Here is a 17255-nt window from a genome sequence, read left to right as displayed (position 1 = left end):
AAATATCTTCACAATCAGCATAGCTGACCTTGGGAGTGTATATTTCATTCTTCTCATTATCATTGTCAACTTGGTGTCACTTTATCAGGATTGTAATAGTAGCCAACCTTCCAAAATCTGACTGAACAATGCTGTTTTATGCAGACCCTCCCTTTTACGCTCACGTAACGATTTCAAGTTGACGCCTGCAAGGTGACACACCCGCACATGCTAATCAGACAGTCAGTGATGACATTGTCTTTTGAGTCAGACATGTTTGCAATCGTTAATCTAACCCTAAAACCTCAACAGTTCCCACAGCTGTTGTTGCAGAACATTACAGTCCACAAAGGATGCCGCTTCCACATTATGGAACAACGTATGGGTAAGACACTTCAGCAAATAATACGCTGTTTACTCAACTTCAGATGGGGAGTTTGAGTCATCTGTTCGGTGGGAAGCCTTTATTTGTACAATTACTATCAACTGACATTTCAGTTGAAAACCAAACATAAAGGGCTCTTACAAAGAACAAACAAGTATTGTGGCAAGACAGAACAAAAACATGGATGGACACAACATTGTAGATCACACTAATAAAATCATAACCACCAGAAAAGACGACTGCTTAATACTGCACAGGGAATATGTTGACAACATGAGGCAAAATGGGCTCCACAGTTAACTCTTTCATTTCCGTGTGAACTATGTCTCAATTGAGAGAATTACAGTTACTACCAGATACTACAGACAAAGATCCGGATCCACAACTAACTGGGGCATATCATCTACTTGAAGAACGACCGCTATTTGAAATACAGTGGACACTTGAGATACGAGTTTTATGTGTTCCACAACGAGGCTTGTAACTCAGTGCTCTTATGTTCAAATAATCTTTGCCTATGCAAATTAACAGAAAAGCCTTTAATCCATCTTTCCCTAAAAAACAGCAATTTTTGTTTTGTTAATTGGGACAATAATACTCTAGAGGGATACCATGTAAAAAGTAAATCAGTTTGTACATCATGATTAGTTCCACCACCTTTGGTGCATGAGAGAGAGAGAGAGAGAGAGAGAGAATTGGCGACCATGAGGCAGTATAACAGTCGCACAAACAAAGAAGTTTCCCAACTTCTGTGAGTAGTGTTAGTTGAAGAACATATGCCTGTGAGTATAGTTGCTTGCCTACATGTGTTGCTGCACCATTTGTGGTCAAATATCCATTGCTTACAGTATTATAACACCCTCACATAGATGCTCTTCATTTGCCATTCTATGGCACATAACATAATTAATTCTCATTATGTGTTAGCATTATGCTAACAAACTTTAAAGCAAGTAGTGTTATTTTGTTTTTTGTTTTTTAAATACACAATGCTTAATTCTCTCTGTGATTAGATGGCAACCCTGAACTGGGAGCAGCATTAAACAAATTGGAGCATTTTTTTTTTCCAATAATTATTTACTATCTGCTAAAGTGCTGCTTGTAAAGTGATTTTTGTTGAATTCATGACCATGCACCGCTCGCGTCTTAAATTTTTGCTTGCAAGTCACAACGGCCGAACCTTGACCGAATATTAAAATTATGGAATGTTGGTCTTTACTCTTATGGTGATCCCTTTGAAGATCTTTTAGCGTTTTAGTTGCAAATATCCAGCACTTTAAAAGGAGCTTTTGTTAGGATGGGAAAGAACACATGCACATTTGTAGCCTACGCACATGCCTGCAGTATTTCCACAACAGTCGCCATCCCTCATCCCCTAGCAACGGCACCAAATAAATAACCAAACGAGAGTCACTTGACACCTGATTGAGTTTCACCAAGAAACTATGTGCCTGTTTGTGGTAATGCATGAGTTGAAATGAGGACATAAACCAGACGCAAATCTTTTAGACGGTTGGAGCATAGTAAAAGATTCCCATCATAGACACACACGCGTACTATTATTTGAAAATCTGTTTGTCTTGTGCTGCAGACTAGCCTGTGTGTATGAATAGATCAGGCAAGCATGCACTTAGGTGACCAAGTGTTGAAAGGAAACATGGCAACATGATTTTTTATATTAACTGAGACATGCAGGGCAGCCTTCCTGTGGATGTGATTCAGACCAAACCAGGGTGAGTGCGGGGAAGGCTGGTCACATGGCTCAGTGATTCTCAGTGATTGGTGTGTTTATGTATGTGCACCTGGAGGTGCTGAGTCACGCAGTATCTCCCTTTTCTCGACTGCCATTACCTCTCTACTTCTATTTGTCTCATTGTTTCCTGTAAGTAGTGTTTTATCCCCATTTGCCATGTTGTGTGTGTCTATATCAATTTCCTCTTTAGTTTTCTCTCTCTTCTTAAAGACCAGTGATTGTCTGATGGTGCCAGTGTGTCTACAGAGAACAAAGGTCACTCTTCACCTGTGTTGTACCCGGCATCCACAGGAAGTCACATGTAAATGTTTCCTCTTCTTGGAGCAGCCAGCAAGTCAGTCACTCAGTGTTGTCCGGTTTGGTTGTGGCACTGGCAAACTCGCAGCCCATTGTTCACTTAATTTTTGCCCTCATCATGTTCATCCTGTTTGCCATAGAATGTACCATATTATGAAGACTAGATACATGTAAATTAGTCGTATTTTGGCGAAATTCACTGTTTTGAACTCAAAATGGGCCATTTACATGAACTGTGTAGATCCGATGAGCTTTTCCTGGGGTTGGGGGAGGGGAGGTTCTGACACTGTTGTCATAGGCTGTGTTGTACATGTTGAATGCTGGCAGCTGGATCCATTCTACACAACCACACAGATGTCATTTCTGAATATTACATATCACTCCGAGCTGGACTAATATGGGAGCGCATCGGCCTGAGGTTCCCCCTGTGCATTTGGAACCTGCTTTGGATAAGTTACAGGTGTTGGCAAGACCGGAAAATTTTCTTCCGGAGCTTCTGTTGTTAAGGAGTACCGGTACATTTACATCCTTACCATTTGTATGGTGCATAATAGCTAAATGCCGATTCATCATGTTTGTTTTGGACTCTGCGTTCCACTATTTGAGTCTGTCGATCTCAGAGCACCACTGGGTTTGCATTCCATAAGCATTTTGTATCATGTATTCAGGACCGAAACCATTTAGTGATTTTTAGACCAGTTGCAGAACTTAGAAATCTATTCTAAAGCTGACTGCAACCCAGTGTAAAGAAAGACTTGTAGAATTGGAGTTATATGCTCTGACATCTTTGTTCTTGTCCGAACTCGAGCTGGAGCATTCTGAATGAGATGCAGCTGTTTAATACTTTTTTGGGGGGAGTCCAGTCGTAAGACTGGGTTAGATGTGTGAGATTTGAGGCACACTGAAATCCCCCAAAAATATTGTGGAAAGGGTTATGCATTTACAGTGGTACCTCTGCTTACAATTGTCTCTAATATCGAAAAATTCAGGTTACAAAACTCCTCCTCTGAAAAATATTCTCTAGTTACTAAGGAAATTCAGGATACAAAGGGAAAAAATACATGTAGAATTCCCCAAATTCCACCGAACGTAAACATCCTGTATCTTGGTTTGTGTGGCGCGATAGACCTGCTCTCCCATTAACTTTCGCTGCAGCCTCTTTCTAGCATCCCATTGGCTAGGAGGGATGTGAATCTTTACCCATGATGCTTTTTGATTTCCTTGGACACTTGACTCTCACCAAAACACGCTAGCGCTGTCACACGATGTTACAAGCTAACACACATTTGAAGAGTACAACTTTTTTGTTTGTGTTGTTTTGCACGTTTATTAATCGTTCTTCATCATTGGCCCCAAGAAACTTTAGTAGAATTAAGTTGTGTCCGTGCGTACGTTCGTATGTGTTTTCTCTCGGTTGTCAAAGTTTGCCTCCTCCTCCACCCCCCACGATGCCTTTTGCTTTTCACTCACCCTTCTCTTCGCATAGTCGCCCAACGCCAAAAATGATCCCAATTATTTCGTTTACATTGTGTACTTTGAATGCCTATTTTTGAAAAGCAGGGGGACTGGGGTCTTGGAACGGATTATGCTATTTACATGTAAAATGTGATTCTACTTGCAAAGAATTCATGTTACGAAATGACTTCTGGAACAGATTAATTTTGTAAGTAGAGGTACCAGTGTACTTTGTGTGGAATAAAATGTAATGGGAATGAAGTTGTAATTTTAATAGTTTGTCACACTTCCCGCAACAACATATTGGTTTTAGCATCGAATGTTTCATTTGTGAAACATACTTAACTTGAACTTGACAAAATCTTCAACAGTGCTCATTTTATTTGTCAATCTCTTTATTCTTGTAAAATTTACGCAGTAACTGAATTACTTTTTTTTTTTCCCGCCCCTCTGTCTACTTTCCCCAATACTTTCTTATACCATATATTGGGTGTCCCAGAAGTCACTTTACATTTCCTTTTTCTATATTGTTAAGGTATTATTCAGATAGATGTGAGGCCATCAGCATATGACAGCTTAAATTTTGCAATCTTTATAGGCACATGACTCCCTTGGCCATAGCTTGCCAGTTGACACTGGGGCCTGTTGTCAAATTGAAGATGTTTTTCTGTCCCTAACTGCACTTTAGTGCTAGTTGGAAGCCTCTGAACAATCTGAAGTAAAACTTTCTCACTCTCCAAAGCATCTGCTAATTCGAGGTTTTATTTGATGATGATTTTTAGTGAAGCCTTCCGGAGAGACATTCCCTGGCTTTGCGCAAACATTTGCTCTATGAGTTGGGTGTTTTCATCAGTGGCGGTGTTAGCAGGCTTTATACTGGGTGGTTTGTGAAAAACAGATCCCGTTTTTGAGAATTTGTCACACTGGTGCTGAGCCACAATCTGGGACAAAAAAATGTCTTTCCAGGCAGCAATTTTACAATATTGTGCTGTGGATTTGGGGACCCATGGGCTAAAGCAGCACACACACACACACATGCGCTGTTGTGGGCATTTTTACATTTGAAAATGTACCCTGCCGAGTTTATCAAGCCACAAATATCAACTTTTTTTTCTACTAAAATGTAACATCTTTCATAATTCCATTTTCATCATTTCATTTAACGCAGTTGCAGCGGCTGGTGTGGCTTGTCTGTCTGGTAGTAAAAGTAGCTCCATCTGCTGGCTGTAACATAATCATGAAAACTGTTCAATGTAGCCCTGCAAACCCCCCACCCCCACCTTGGCGGCTAGCCCCATAGTTTGAAAAACAATGGGGGAGAGACCGACATGTTTAGAAAAACTACAAAGCCCAGCCTGTCAAATGCTGATGGCCTCACGCCTTTCCAAATGATGGCTAACATTAAAAAAAAAAGTGCTTGTTGACTTTATGAACAACTGGTACACAAAGAAATTAGTTAAAATATTTTATTGAATTCATCAGATATTTTTTGTATTTAATTTTTTAAAAAGGAAAAAGCTGACATGTTTTATTCTAACTTTCTGAGATCTAGTGACTTTTGTTAGCCAGTTCCTTCGTCATTGTGAGCCCAAATATATATTTTATTAATGGCCAGTTACCAAATTTAGAATTTTTTTTTGTGTGGCTATCAGAAGATATCTCTTAATTTAATACAAAAGCATATTTTTAAAATTGGCCCAAATATAAGGCACGGTGGATGACTGGTTAGCTAATCACAGTTCTGAGAACCCAGGTTAAAATTTGGCCTTGCCTGTGTGGATTTTGCATGTTTTCCTTGTGCCTGCGTGGGTTTTCTCTAGTTAAAAAAAATGGATGAATATCCCAAGTATGAATAATTGGGGGTCTGACTATAGAATAAGCGAAGCTGAAGGGATTTTGAAAAACCAACTAAGTACAACTTTTTGTGAAACACTGCCACATGGTCGTCTCAACAATCTTGAGGGTGATTCCGGTGCATATCTTGTGTGTTTGCGCAGGTTCCTGGATAAAGAGCAGTTGGGGTCACGTGCAAAGGGTGGACGACCAACTCATCCTCACCTACATTGCGCCTCAGTTGGGGTACTGGGTTGCCGTCATGTCGCCACTCCAATCAGGTGAGATTCACTCTGGTTTGGCACGGAGGACAGTACATACATTGGAAAACAATTTACCACAAGGATTTAGAGAAGTTTTATACTTACCGGAGTAGTTTTGGAATCTTCTGTTTATTTCATCTGTTTTTATTGTCGTTCCAGGAGGTCTGCTGGTTGTGAAGGACATCAGTATGTACCACACCATGTTTCTACTGGCCATTCTTGGAGGCATGGCACTCATTCTACTTTTTTTGCTCTGCATCCTCCTGTACTACTGCAGGTGTGTCAACAGACCAAATACGACCGTATTGTCAAGTGATATTTGTCCCTCTGATATGCACTCTGCCCTGCTTTTTTATGGTGTGTCGGGAGCCAATACCTCCATTTTCGAATTATCTCAATTCATAGGCTGTATTGTTCATACACAGTTAACCAGTGAGCCCATTTCGGCTGTTGCTATCAAAAACAGATTGAGTGAGCTTTTTCCCCCCATAATTTTTTCAAACAAAAACAAACACAAGTGTTACAATATTTAAAAATAAACCACAACAGTGTAGGCTGGATCTCTGGTTTTTAACACCCCCATTAAGAAAAAAAATTCACTCTAGTTTTAATCAAGGCCAAACACAGAATCAATTAAATAACCCCTGGATACTTTGTGATAACGGTCAATTTTAGGCATTGTGCATAATTGGTAAAATGTTATCTCTAACTGGTGTAGATTGGTATGTTTAACTTAATAAAAACAAATTAGTTGTTTCCCCTGAATGATTAATTAAAATATTGAGTCTACCTGGATGGATGTCATAAATTAATTACCCATGCAGTAATTAATTTGATCTTGCATTATGTGGAAGCATGTTCTCCCTGAACCTCCATGTGTTTTCTCCGGATATTTTGGTTCTCTCCCACATCCCAAAAACATGGATGGTAGTTTAAGTGAAGACTAAATTGCCCGTAGGTGTGAATGTGAATGTCAATGAATGTTGTTTGTTTCTGTGCCCTGCAACTGGCTGGTGACCAGTTCAGGGTGTCGTCCGCCTGCTGCCCATTGACAGCTGGGATAGGCTCCAGCATGATCTTAGGGAGGATAAGTGGAATGGAAGATGAATGAAGAACTGTAAATGTACCATGTTTCTACCCACATCTGCTTTCACCTGACATGAAGGACCTCTCTCTCTCTCTCTCTCTCTCTCTCTCTCTCTCCATATGCGGTTTGTAAACAATTTTTTATATTCGAAATTTGGTGAGCCGAGTTGCCAAAGAAGAAAATGGGAATCCTCACTTTGTCTTATTTGTCACCTATTTGTTGTTTTCTGTGTCTGTGTTTACCAGGCGTCGTTGTTTGAAGCCCCGAGGCTCTCACCGCAAGCTCACACTGTCCTCTGGTCTGGACAGCAGCAAGCGGGACCAAGCCACATCCATGTCCCACCTCAATCTCGTCACCAACGAGGTTGGTACTTGGATGTCACTCCTCTGTTGTCGTCTAACAAGATTTGTCACGGATATTAAGGCATGAGAGAAGGAAAAAAAACAAAGCTGGGGATATTATGGATCATTCAGGGGTGGAAATTGTAGTTGTCTCAATGTGAAGATTTCCTTTTTTAGTTTACATCTATACATTTTGTGGGAATCACCTGTGGTAATAATTGCACCAAATCAAGCCCATAACTACTTAAAAACAAGATATATTTTATGTAGCTGCTGAAATAAGTATTTAACATGTCACACAAGGTGCTTTTGACCAGATGTTGGGAACAACCCAGGTATTTCCTACCTACAAAGAAGGTTCAAGAGATAAACTCAGAAATCAAGTTTGGTGTAAAAATGTGAAATAACACGGAGACAAAGTATTAAACACACAAAGAAAGGCAGGTGCAAAAAGGCATGGAAAGCCAAGACAACACCTAAAATCTATAATCAAACAGTAACTCAGCCCCGTGTCCTGACACGCATGTACACCTGATTACTATTTTTCCATTTTAATGGACACTGGATCCCCAACAAAGACTTGTGCCAGACTGGCCATCTACACCAGCTGAAAAGGCATTTAAAACGTCACCATTCTTCCTCACTGAGTATACTTCCAAAGGTGCAACTGAGTTGAAAATTTTGCCAAACAAATAATTCATACATAAAAAGAAAGTTGATCAAATAAGCTCAGAAATTAAGTTGTGTGGAAAAATATGAAATGATACAGGGAAAACATACTGAACACATGAAGAAAGGGAGGTTCAAAAGGGTATGGAAAATGAAGAGGACACCTAAAATCTATCAATAATCAAACATCAACACAGCCCCTTGTCAGTACAAATGAATATCAGCTGGTTTAGTCCGAATTGATGGCCTACAAAAAGTTATTGCCAGGGTGTTTGTCAAGAGACATCTCATGATGGGTAAGAACAAAGAGCTGTCCAAGACCATCGCAAACTAATTGTTGCAAAACAGAACGTTGCCATTGGTTGCCGGCGCGTATAAAAATAAAAGCTTCTGAATGTTCCAGTGAGCAAAGTTGGGGCCATAATATGTAAGTGGAAGGCCATTTATACCACCATAAATTTGCCTCATCAGGTGTTCCTTGCAAGATTTCTGAGAGAGGAGTGGAAAGGCTAATCAGAAGAGCCAAATACCCCATATGGAAAGCATTAAAAATACTATCCTATACATGCAAACAGTTTTAAAATATGACTAAATAGTTTTTTAAGTGGGGAAAAATGTTTTGTTCGATATTCCATTGGTATTTTACAATTTGACAAAATGTTCGTATAAAAAAATATCCATTGCCTTTCTTACGCATATCAAAAGTCCTATAGAGTTCATGCCCTTACGTCACCGAAGTCACGTGACTGGCCATATTGACAGTCTAACAGAGCATTCTTCAATGTTAAGTCGGTTGGAGACGCCACGAAAATAAGTCTTATAGCACAACGCACAGAGTTTTGTCCGATACCGTTAAACATTTAGAAGGTGATAATAAACGAAGGTACATGGAAAAATCAGAGACGCTTGGCATAAAGGACTCATATTTAATGGTGAAGTTGATGTTTTCGCCAATATGAAAGTGGTCTGTTAGCCCGCTTCTGCTTGTCTCGGACAACTGGATCTACACATGTATCTGGTGACTTAAGTCGTCGAGATTTACACGGAAGAGTTTGAAAGTGTAGAAAAGTCTGGACGCATACAAATACTTCATTGCAGGATCTGTTCTCAATCAAGAATAAATCCCACATAGAGCCGTTCAGATTTTTTCAATACAAATACCAATATCTAAATAAATGGCCCCTGGTTTTACAGAAACTCACGTTTATTAACTATGATTGGAAAGAAAAAAAAAAAGACAGTCAGTCGTACTCGAAGCGTGTAGCGGCCACATGTTAAACTTCGGTCAACTTCTTGGTGACAGATGATTTTTTTTTTTAATATGCATTGTTCTCAAATGAATCCAATGCGTATTTAAAAAAAGAAAATAAACCGCTGGGATAGGCTTCAGCCGCTGTACACGAAAGTGTCTTGCAGCCACACGTTATCCTATGTAAACTTCTGTGTGACCGATTTATTTTCTTTTTCTTAAATATGCATTGGACTCATTTAAGAACAATGCATATTTATAAAAAAGAAAAAAAAATCTCTCGGAGACGTTTACCAAAGTTCAACATGTGGCCACAACATGCTTCCGTGTACGTGGGAGATGACTTCCTGTCTTTTTTTTTTTTTTTTAACACATTTTTCTCAAATGAGCCAAATTGGCATTATAAATACTTCTTGTGAATTTGAGATTGAGAAGAGTAATTCCTACCTGAAATGAAGTAATCGCTACATAGTCGTGTCTATTTGGTTGGGCGCCGTCCATCACGTTTAATTGCCAAAATCCATTGATCTTTTCTGGTCTTTTCAGCTGGTATGCTATAGAATGATCTCTTTGAATATCTGTCTCATCTGTTGTAACAACCAACAGCACAACAAGTCTCGGGAATTGTGAATATTCTGCTCCGGTTCAATGTCCCCCACACATTTGAGGAGGTCTTTTTGACCGGCAATGTGGCGCTGTGAAAATGGTGACGTCACGTGCACAAGCTCTATATGTACATTTGTTTATGATGCTCCAGACTATGCCAGAAGTTACCGGGTTTCTTTTGAATAGTGCATCAGATTTCCTTCAGGGATTTTTTTGTTGTTGGTTTTGTTTTTTTTTTAAATAATGTAAACAACAGTGAAAATTAAAGATTTTCAACAATATATCATTAGAACAATACTTTGTCATTTTCTTGAGTCATTTACAATAAATCGTACCCATTCAACAAGATAATCTAATTGTGGTGTTGACTGTCTTTGGTGGTGAAATTCAGTTTTTGCTATGAAATCCTATTTAACAAAAAAAAAGAACTTTTAACAGATTTCCCTTACTGCCTTTTTTTTCTTCAGGTGCAGTTGGAGTGTGTCTCCACAGTGACAGAGCCCAACATGACCACGCTGATGCTGAAGCCGTCCTCTTACGAGCACCGAGACGATTCCCATGCACAGAACCTGATCCAGCACAGCAAACGCAGCCGCTCTTCGCTAGGAAACAGCCACCACGGCTCGTCCCTCGGTAATCTGACGCCTCGCAGCGGAGACTACCGTCAATCCATGGAAACAATGCACTTAAAGTCAGCCATGTCATGTGGTACAGACAAAGGTTACCGTCAGTCGTACGTATCAGTATGCTCGTCTGGCAACCACATAGTTGATGGACTATCACCAGTCAAGCACGGCCAGATGTCAGAACATCAGTTAAGCGGGGTTGTCATCTCCCCTTCCTCCCCACCTCACTCACCCTCCAGGGGACAGGTGAGTGAATGCAGGGTCCCTGACTATCTTCTCTCCCGCTCCGTGGACCACCTGGAGCAGCCCTCCTCGCTCACCCGCCCGGGTCAGCTGCTGTGCTGTGCCTCAGTGGACTTGCTGAGCAGTGGCGAAACCTATCCGAGTTTGCGTCCCACCCTGGTTATCCCCGCTCACTACATGCGCCTGCCCGGGGAGCACCCCCTCTCGGGTCAGGCACTCCTGCTGCAGACAGACCAGCAGAGTGACTTGGAGACTATCCAAGCTGAGCTCAATGCCTCCCAGTCATCAGGACAAACCCCCAAAGACTGTGTCCCTAGTCCTGCCGAGCAGGGTGACGGAGAGAAGTTGGTGTCCATTCCAGGAGCTCTCGGAGAAACAAGTCTGGTGGAAATAAATAGCGAGGACACCCTTTTGGCTGAAAAGACTTTAATGGAGCTCCGAGGAGGCAAGCCTCTGCCACACCCACGAGCCTGGTTCGTCTCGTTGGACGGACGATCCAACGCCCACATCCGCCACTCTTACATTGACCTCCAGCGGGCCGGTTGCCATGGTAATGTCACAAGCACAGGAGGTCCACAAGGCAGCGGGCGGAGGCACGGCAGCGGCAATGACGCTAGCTTGGACTCTGGTGTTGACCTGAACGAGCCCAGAGCGGGGCGCAGGGGACGGGACGTGGAGCAGGAGGAACGAGAGATGGAGAAGGGGGGGGCCAAGAGCACAATGTCAACCACGGGATCCACTCAGTTGGTCTACGTGGATGATCTAGATGGGGCAGGCAGTAAAGAGACCCCCAAGCATGAGAGCCAGCACAGCAACTTGCGCTCTGTCCAGTCCGTCAAGGGAGAAGCAGACAGCATACAAATATACACGGAACCCTACTCACTTTCCTCCTCCTCAACGGCTTCTCCTCCTCCCCTGACGCAATCCGACAGCATGACACTCAGGAACGATGGCACGCTGCTTTCCGCCTCCCCCGAGGATAACATGCCAGCCGAGGACGGGGAGGAGGAGAAAAAGAGCCCCTGGCAGAAGAGGGAGGAGCGACCCCTACTGGCCTTCCACATGAAATAAATCCTCAGGTGACCACATGAGAAGGACAAACCCGATGAGCCTTTTTAAAGCACTGACATACTGTATATCTGCTACTCATAAAAAAAAAAAAAATAGGGATACTGTATGGGGTTGTTGAGAGAAATTTCAGGACTGACTTAAATGCACTACATTACCTTTGCATGTGAACTTTATTCATACTTCTCTCAACTTTGGAATGCACATTCAGCTGTTTCTTTCAGTCGTTTTTGCACAAGTTTTGAGGAGGTGAAATTAGGTTTAACTGTAAAGGTAATAGTGCATTTTATACTTTTTGAGAGTAGTCTCATCAGCACTGGGATCCATGAAATGAAAGGACCGCTCTACTTTCTACAAACTTTTGTGTACTATTACATGAATATGACCACTGTTGTCAACCATGACTGCCCCTCAACCACCACCTGTGTGCACACTCCACTTGCAGGCGGGATCTACACTTTGCCTGAAGGACTTTTTATGTGTATGAAGCAAATACAGTATATGCATTTTTTTGGGTTGTACACAGACAATGGATGGGTGATTTTCACAAATGAAGGACTACAAGATCCTTTTTCTTTAAGCCATATTGGCCTCGGACCACTGATAGTAAAACCACTCTGCTCCTACTCTTGCTGTGTGTTGCTAGTGGTTTTGGCTGCACAAAAACACCTCAGCACACACTTAAATCTCTTAAGAGAGCTTTGCTCAATGACCAGGTGAGTGTTTTACGTGAACTACAAAAAAACAAAAAAAACACTCTGCACTGTCGTGTAATCAGACAGTGTGACACGCCACCCATCTGGAGGGTAAGGATGTAAAACCGCTTCTAGTTATGCCTATAATAATAATACTGTCTAATACGATGAAGGGTTTTTTGTACAAGTTGAATCACTGACTGGCATATGTTGCTGGAAGGCTATGGATCACTTTTATATACCTTCTTGAGATGCGTTTTTTGCTTGTTTCACACAATTATTTTGATTGCCTAGGTGAAGTACTTTAACCTGATGATGCTTCTTCCTCTCCCAATATCTAAGAGCTTTTATTCACCCCCTTATTCTGTGTTTTTAGGTTTATATATCTTTATTTTAACTGAAACCAAACTGTTCCCATTTGCAGCATTTCCCCTCTTATTTTTCGAATTTTCCAAGTGCCTTTTCTTAAGCACCAGATTTCCAGAACAGGTCACCGTTTATTCCTCACCTCCTTTTGCCCTCGTCTTGCCTTTTCTCCTCTACCTCAGCCCTCCTGATTGTGAGTGTGGCAGAAAGTATGCAGTAAATGTCTCTTCACTACACTCCGCATAGCTCACAATATTCTGAAATCCCGTCGAGAGGCACCAAGATGCATTGCAGCACAGTAGGGAATGGATAAAGCAAAGTGAGTGTAGGCAAAGGCGTAACGGTTTACTTTTCCACATTTGGAGAGGGAATATTTGTTTTAAAATATTTTTCAGAGTGATGCATGTTATTTTTTTTTTTTTTTAGAGGGGGAGCGTGGGGGGGTGACCAACCATGTCCATATGAGAGTGTTGGGAAATAATCAAATCCACTCTGGAGTCATATAGATATAACAATCATTTTCTTAAAAACTATTTTTTTTCCCCCTCGAGCAGGTTAAAATAATGCAAGCCTGTGTTCTCAAAAACCTTACACGTTAGCAAATTTGGAGTACAACGTGTGTACGTTGGTTGTTTTGCATTCTATATTTGAAGGCTATTATTCTGAATAAACAACCACAGGAAGAATGTGTCTGGGTTTTTGTTATAGAGACAGTTGCAGACTTGCTAGTCTTTGAGGATTCATTCAAAGACTGAGAATTTAGTGGCAATGTCAAACAACACATTAGGCCAATCCATTTGGAGGGTGACATTGTAAGACTGTATTTTAGAGGATAGTATAATTTAAGTTGTCCATGTGAGCTTCAAATGCTTCTTATTCCAAATTGTATTGTTCTTATCAGCAATAAGGTGCCATGGGCCACCTTGGAAACTGCATGTGGAGATGACATCCATGAACATACATTTGAAGTTCATGTGAGACTCTCTTAAAACTGGTGGTTTATTTTATTGGTGATGTTTCAAAGTAAACGTTTACTTAAATCACTCTCAGTGCTGGACATTCACTTCAGTACACCTGTACACGGTTAATTAACTCAAGTGTAGGAAGTTGTGCAATAATGCATTTAAAAAGAAAATAATGGCCAGCAAAACGACAATACAACTCACATTTTTTAGTGATCTTTTTGTGAATATTGACTTGCTTATTAGCGTATTATGGCCTTTTCATCATGGTATTTCATTGTGTGGCTTATGGTTGTAGGAACAGACAGAAAAAGGGGTCTAGTATACACTTTAATTGCTTCCCAGCAAACAAAGAAATGTGCAACAGATTGGTATCTGCCATGAAGAGGGACAACTGGGCACCCACCATGATGTACTCTGGACTGTGCAGCAAGCATTTCATTCATGGTAGGTACATGTTCTGTACATTTGTATGCTGCTGGTTGTGGTGGTGAGGGGACTGGTAGCTGTGGTCGGGGGTAGCCAATTTCAACGACACTGGCTTCAAATAGAACTATTGGAGACTAGGAGCTGAAATACTTATGATAAATGGTCAATTCATTGTACTGAATAAAATATTTGTTGCCGCATTCTTTTATATATTTCAGGTGACAAGAGTGATGACCCTCTATCTCCTCACTTTGTGAGAGGTACTGTGCGCAACAGATACACAATCATACAAGGGACAATACCGATACAAATGCTCCAACCAGATGTAATTTCCGGTTTAACACCTCTTGATAAAATTGTTCAACATTGTTGTGCACTTATAAAGCCAGCAAATCTGTTGTACCAATTAACTAAATGCATGTAATTGTATGTGTAATCAATTATAAATATACATACATTATTAATGTATGCATAATTTTAATTTGGTATTACTTGCGATAAAACATTTGTGCCAAATAATTTTATTCAAATTTGTGTCCTGTGCATTCCATTTTTTTTAATATGAGAAAAAAGTGAGATGACTAAAGATAATGTTTGCATTTGAAAATTATCTTTCTCTTGCGTTTTCAATTTCTATTTGAATTTCAAACATTGCGATGGATACATCCACTGGTATATACAGTACATACAGGTACACATACAAAATACGCAATTTGCATACATAATGAATTTACAACTATTTGGATTCTATTAAAATAAAAAAAATAGAACGAAACCTTTAGAAAGAAAACTAGGTTTGCAAAATGAACACATCTCTTAATATGACTTGAAAATTCTGAATTTTTCTAGTCTGGCCACGTCCACTTCCTCTTTGGAACATTTTTCAGTCAGAGGGAATTGATGTGAAACTTTACAATTATACACAAGTGATATGAACGACTCACAATCAGTTTGTCATCAATAGGTTTTCTTCAGTAACATACTGCACTTGTTGTGTCACTTGTGGTTCCATCTGCTGGCTTCACAGATCTCTGAAAACACAGGTCTGGATTTCTTGAAAAACAACTTCCCACTAATTCTGTGAGAATAACACTTATGTGATATTTGCTAGCTTTCAAAGTTTTTCACTGAAGAGCGTGTTATTATCATTGTGGTTTTTTTTTTTTTTTTTTGTACATGAAAACCTTGTCTTGTCCAAACAACAAAATCTCAAAAGTTTAAGACCAGTAACCCCTCACTGTGCCTGGATTTGGTAAAAATACCTATGTGATTTCTTCCGAACAAAACTGAGAGTCATGGGCTGCCTCTTCAACGGTCTGGTCTTTTTTGCAGTGCGGACACTTGATCTCGATGAACCCCACGCCGAGACGAACACAAGATGTGTAGCCTTCCGGTGACGCTCCTAAGTACGGGTGCTTCTTCCTGGGAACCAGACCAGCATCACCAACATAGAGACCCTGGTGCTTGCTTGTCATAATGTGCTCATACTCGCCTTGTACAATTTTTTCATGCTCACATCCCTGCCTAACAAAGAACATATTAATACTTTGAAGTTCACAATAAGGCATTGACAAGAATATCTTCGACAGAGACACATGTTCATCGCAATCACAAACTGAAATAACAGCAACCTTTTTATTTTGATTCAACATTAATAATGCAGAATAGTATGAAGGATGCATCATATTTCAAGGTTTGCAACATGTTTGTATCAGTTATGGTAAAAGAAGTTTTGTAGTTTTATAGATTAAAGAGCACGCATTTTTATATGAAATATAGAAGAGGAAGGGATTAGACAACCAGATAAAGTCCTTAAAGCCTTTGCATTAATAAAGAAAATAAAGCAGTGACACCAACACCATAGTCAGTCATGTGAGACGGAAATCTCCCGCTCAAAACTATGATGCTTTTGTTAGCAGTGATTTATACAGATCCATGTATTATTCAATTTATCTACCAGCATACATGTCATGTTTCATAAAGAAAGATAAGGTGAATATCATGGTGCATGCATGAACATACTATGTGGAAATAAAATACTAAAATGTACCTTTTTTTAAATCATATCAACTGAAAGGAAAAATTACACATAAATGTAGTAAACATTGCAGTTTCTTTTTAATTACTGTATATTGAGCGATTTTTCTTTCATATTCATATTTTCCTATCACCTTGTGGCCTTCGTAGAAAAGCCTTTAGCCTGCGGATGACAAATACGGTCCACCAGGCTCTTCAAGGGTTTATCTACAGCAGTTTGACAAGCATCCCAGAACAGTGAGGCGGTGATTCGACCCATTTTCTCCTGGTGCCACATGATGAATTTGCTCTGCTCTCTTGTGGACCACTCAACAGGTTTCACCTTAAGAGAGAACAAAATTCTATAATTAATAAATAATAGATTAAATTATCATATTTAAATTAATTTTAAAATACTAGAATTTTGTTTTAAAACAGATCTGGTCAGAAGTGAATTTAATGAACTGCTGTATTCGCTCACATTCTTGAAGGAAGCAGTCAAAATCCAGAGTCAGGAAGTCCGCCTTGAACCAGGAGGTCAGAGGCTTGGGGCAATGATTGTGTGCAACCTAATGGAAAATAAAAATGACCATTTTATTATAATATCTAAATCATTTGATTAAGTTTCCATTGATCTGTAAATACATCTGATTGATACATTTTAATACCGGGTAGATATACTGCCCAACAAATACTCAGGACCTTTAATCTATACATGTATATTTTTATGCACTTCACTGCAATTCATTTAACAAATAATTACCTGAGGAATGTATTCCTTATTGTAGGCCCAAACCAATGACAAAATGGCAGGTTTTTGTCCAATGAGGTGCAGTGTTTCATACAGTGACTGTCTATCTGTTGGCGGGTCGATGACAGCACTCTGTTTCTGGCGTCGAACATGCACCTTGTTTTCAACGGCCATCCCCTGTT

General features: G+C 40.2%; 1 protein-coding gene and 1 long non-coding RNA gene across 2 annotated transcripts in view; one reads left to right on the top strand and one right to left on the bottom strand.

Annotated features, from left to right (window-relative positions):
* fam171a1 (family with sequence similarity 171 member A1) overlaps positions 1 to 12827 on the top strand; it is a 31754-nt gene extending 18927 nt beyond the window's left edge. Inside the window, exons 6-9 of the mRNA XM_061820478.1 lie at positions 5867 to 5983; positions 6125 to 6242; positions 7298 to 7415; positions 10385 to 12827. Of these exons, the coding sequence (XP_061676462.1) occupies positions 5867 to 5983; positions 6125 to 6242; positions 7298 to 7415; positions 10385 to 11857 (1826 nt within the window). The 3' untranslated portion in view covers positions 11858 to 12827. The remainder of the gene's footprint in view (positions 1 to 5866; positions 5984 to 6124; positions 6243 to 7297; positions 7416 to 10384) is intronic.
* Positions 12828 to 15628: 2801 nt separating this feature from the next.
* LOC133501384 (uncharacterized) lies at positions 15629 to 17223 on the bottom strand. The gene is made up of 3 exons (XR_009795167.1): positions 17086 to 17223; positions 16804 to 16891; positions 15629 to 16665 (listed from the first exon to the last, which is right to left on the bottom strand). It is a non-coding gene; the product is annotated as an uncharacterized LOC133501384 (long non-coding RNA).
* Between the last annotated feature and the right edge of the window lie 32 nt (positions 17224 to 17255).

This window comes from Syngnathoides biaculeatus, chromosome 5, assembly GCF_019802595.1.
Source record: "Syngnathoides biaculeatus isolate LvHL_M chromosome 5, ASM1980259v1, whole genome shotgun sequence".
Classification (NCBI taxonomy): domain Eukaryota; kingdom Metazoa; phylum Chordata; class Actinopteri; order Syngnathiformes; family Syngnathidae; genus Syngnathoides; species Syngnathoides biaculeatus.
Note: the sequence above shows the minus strand (reverse complement) of the source record. Positions and strands in the feature narration are given on the sequence as shown.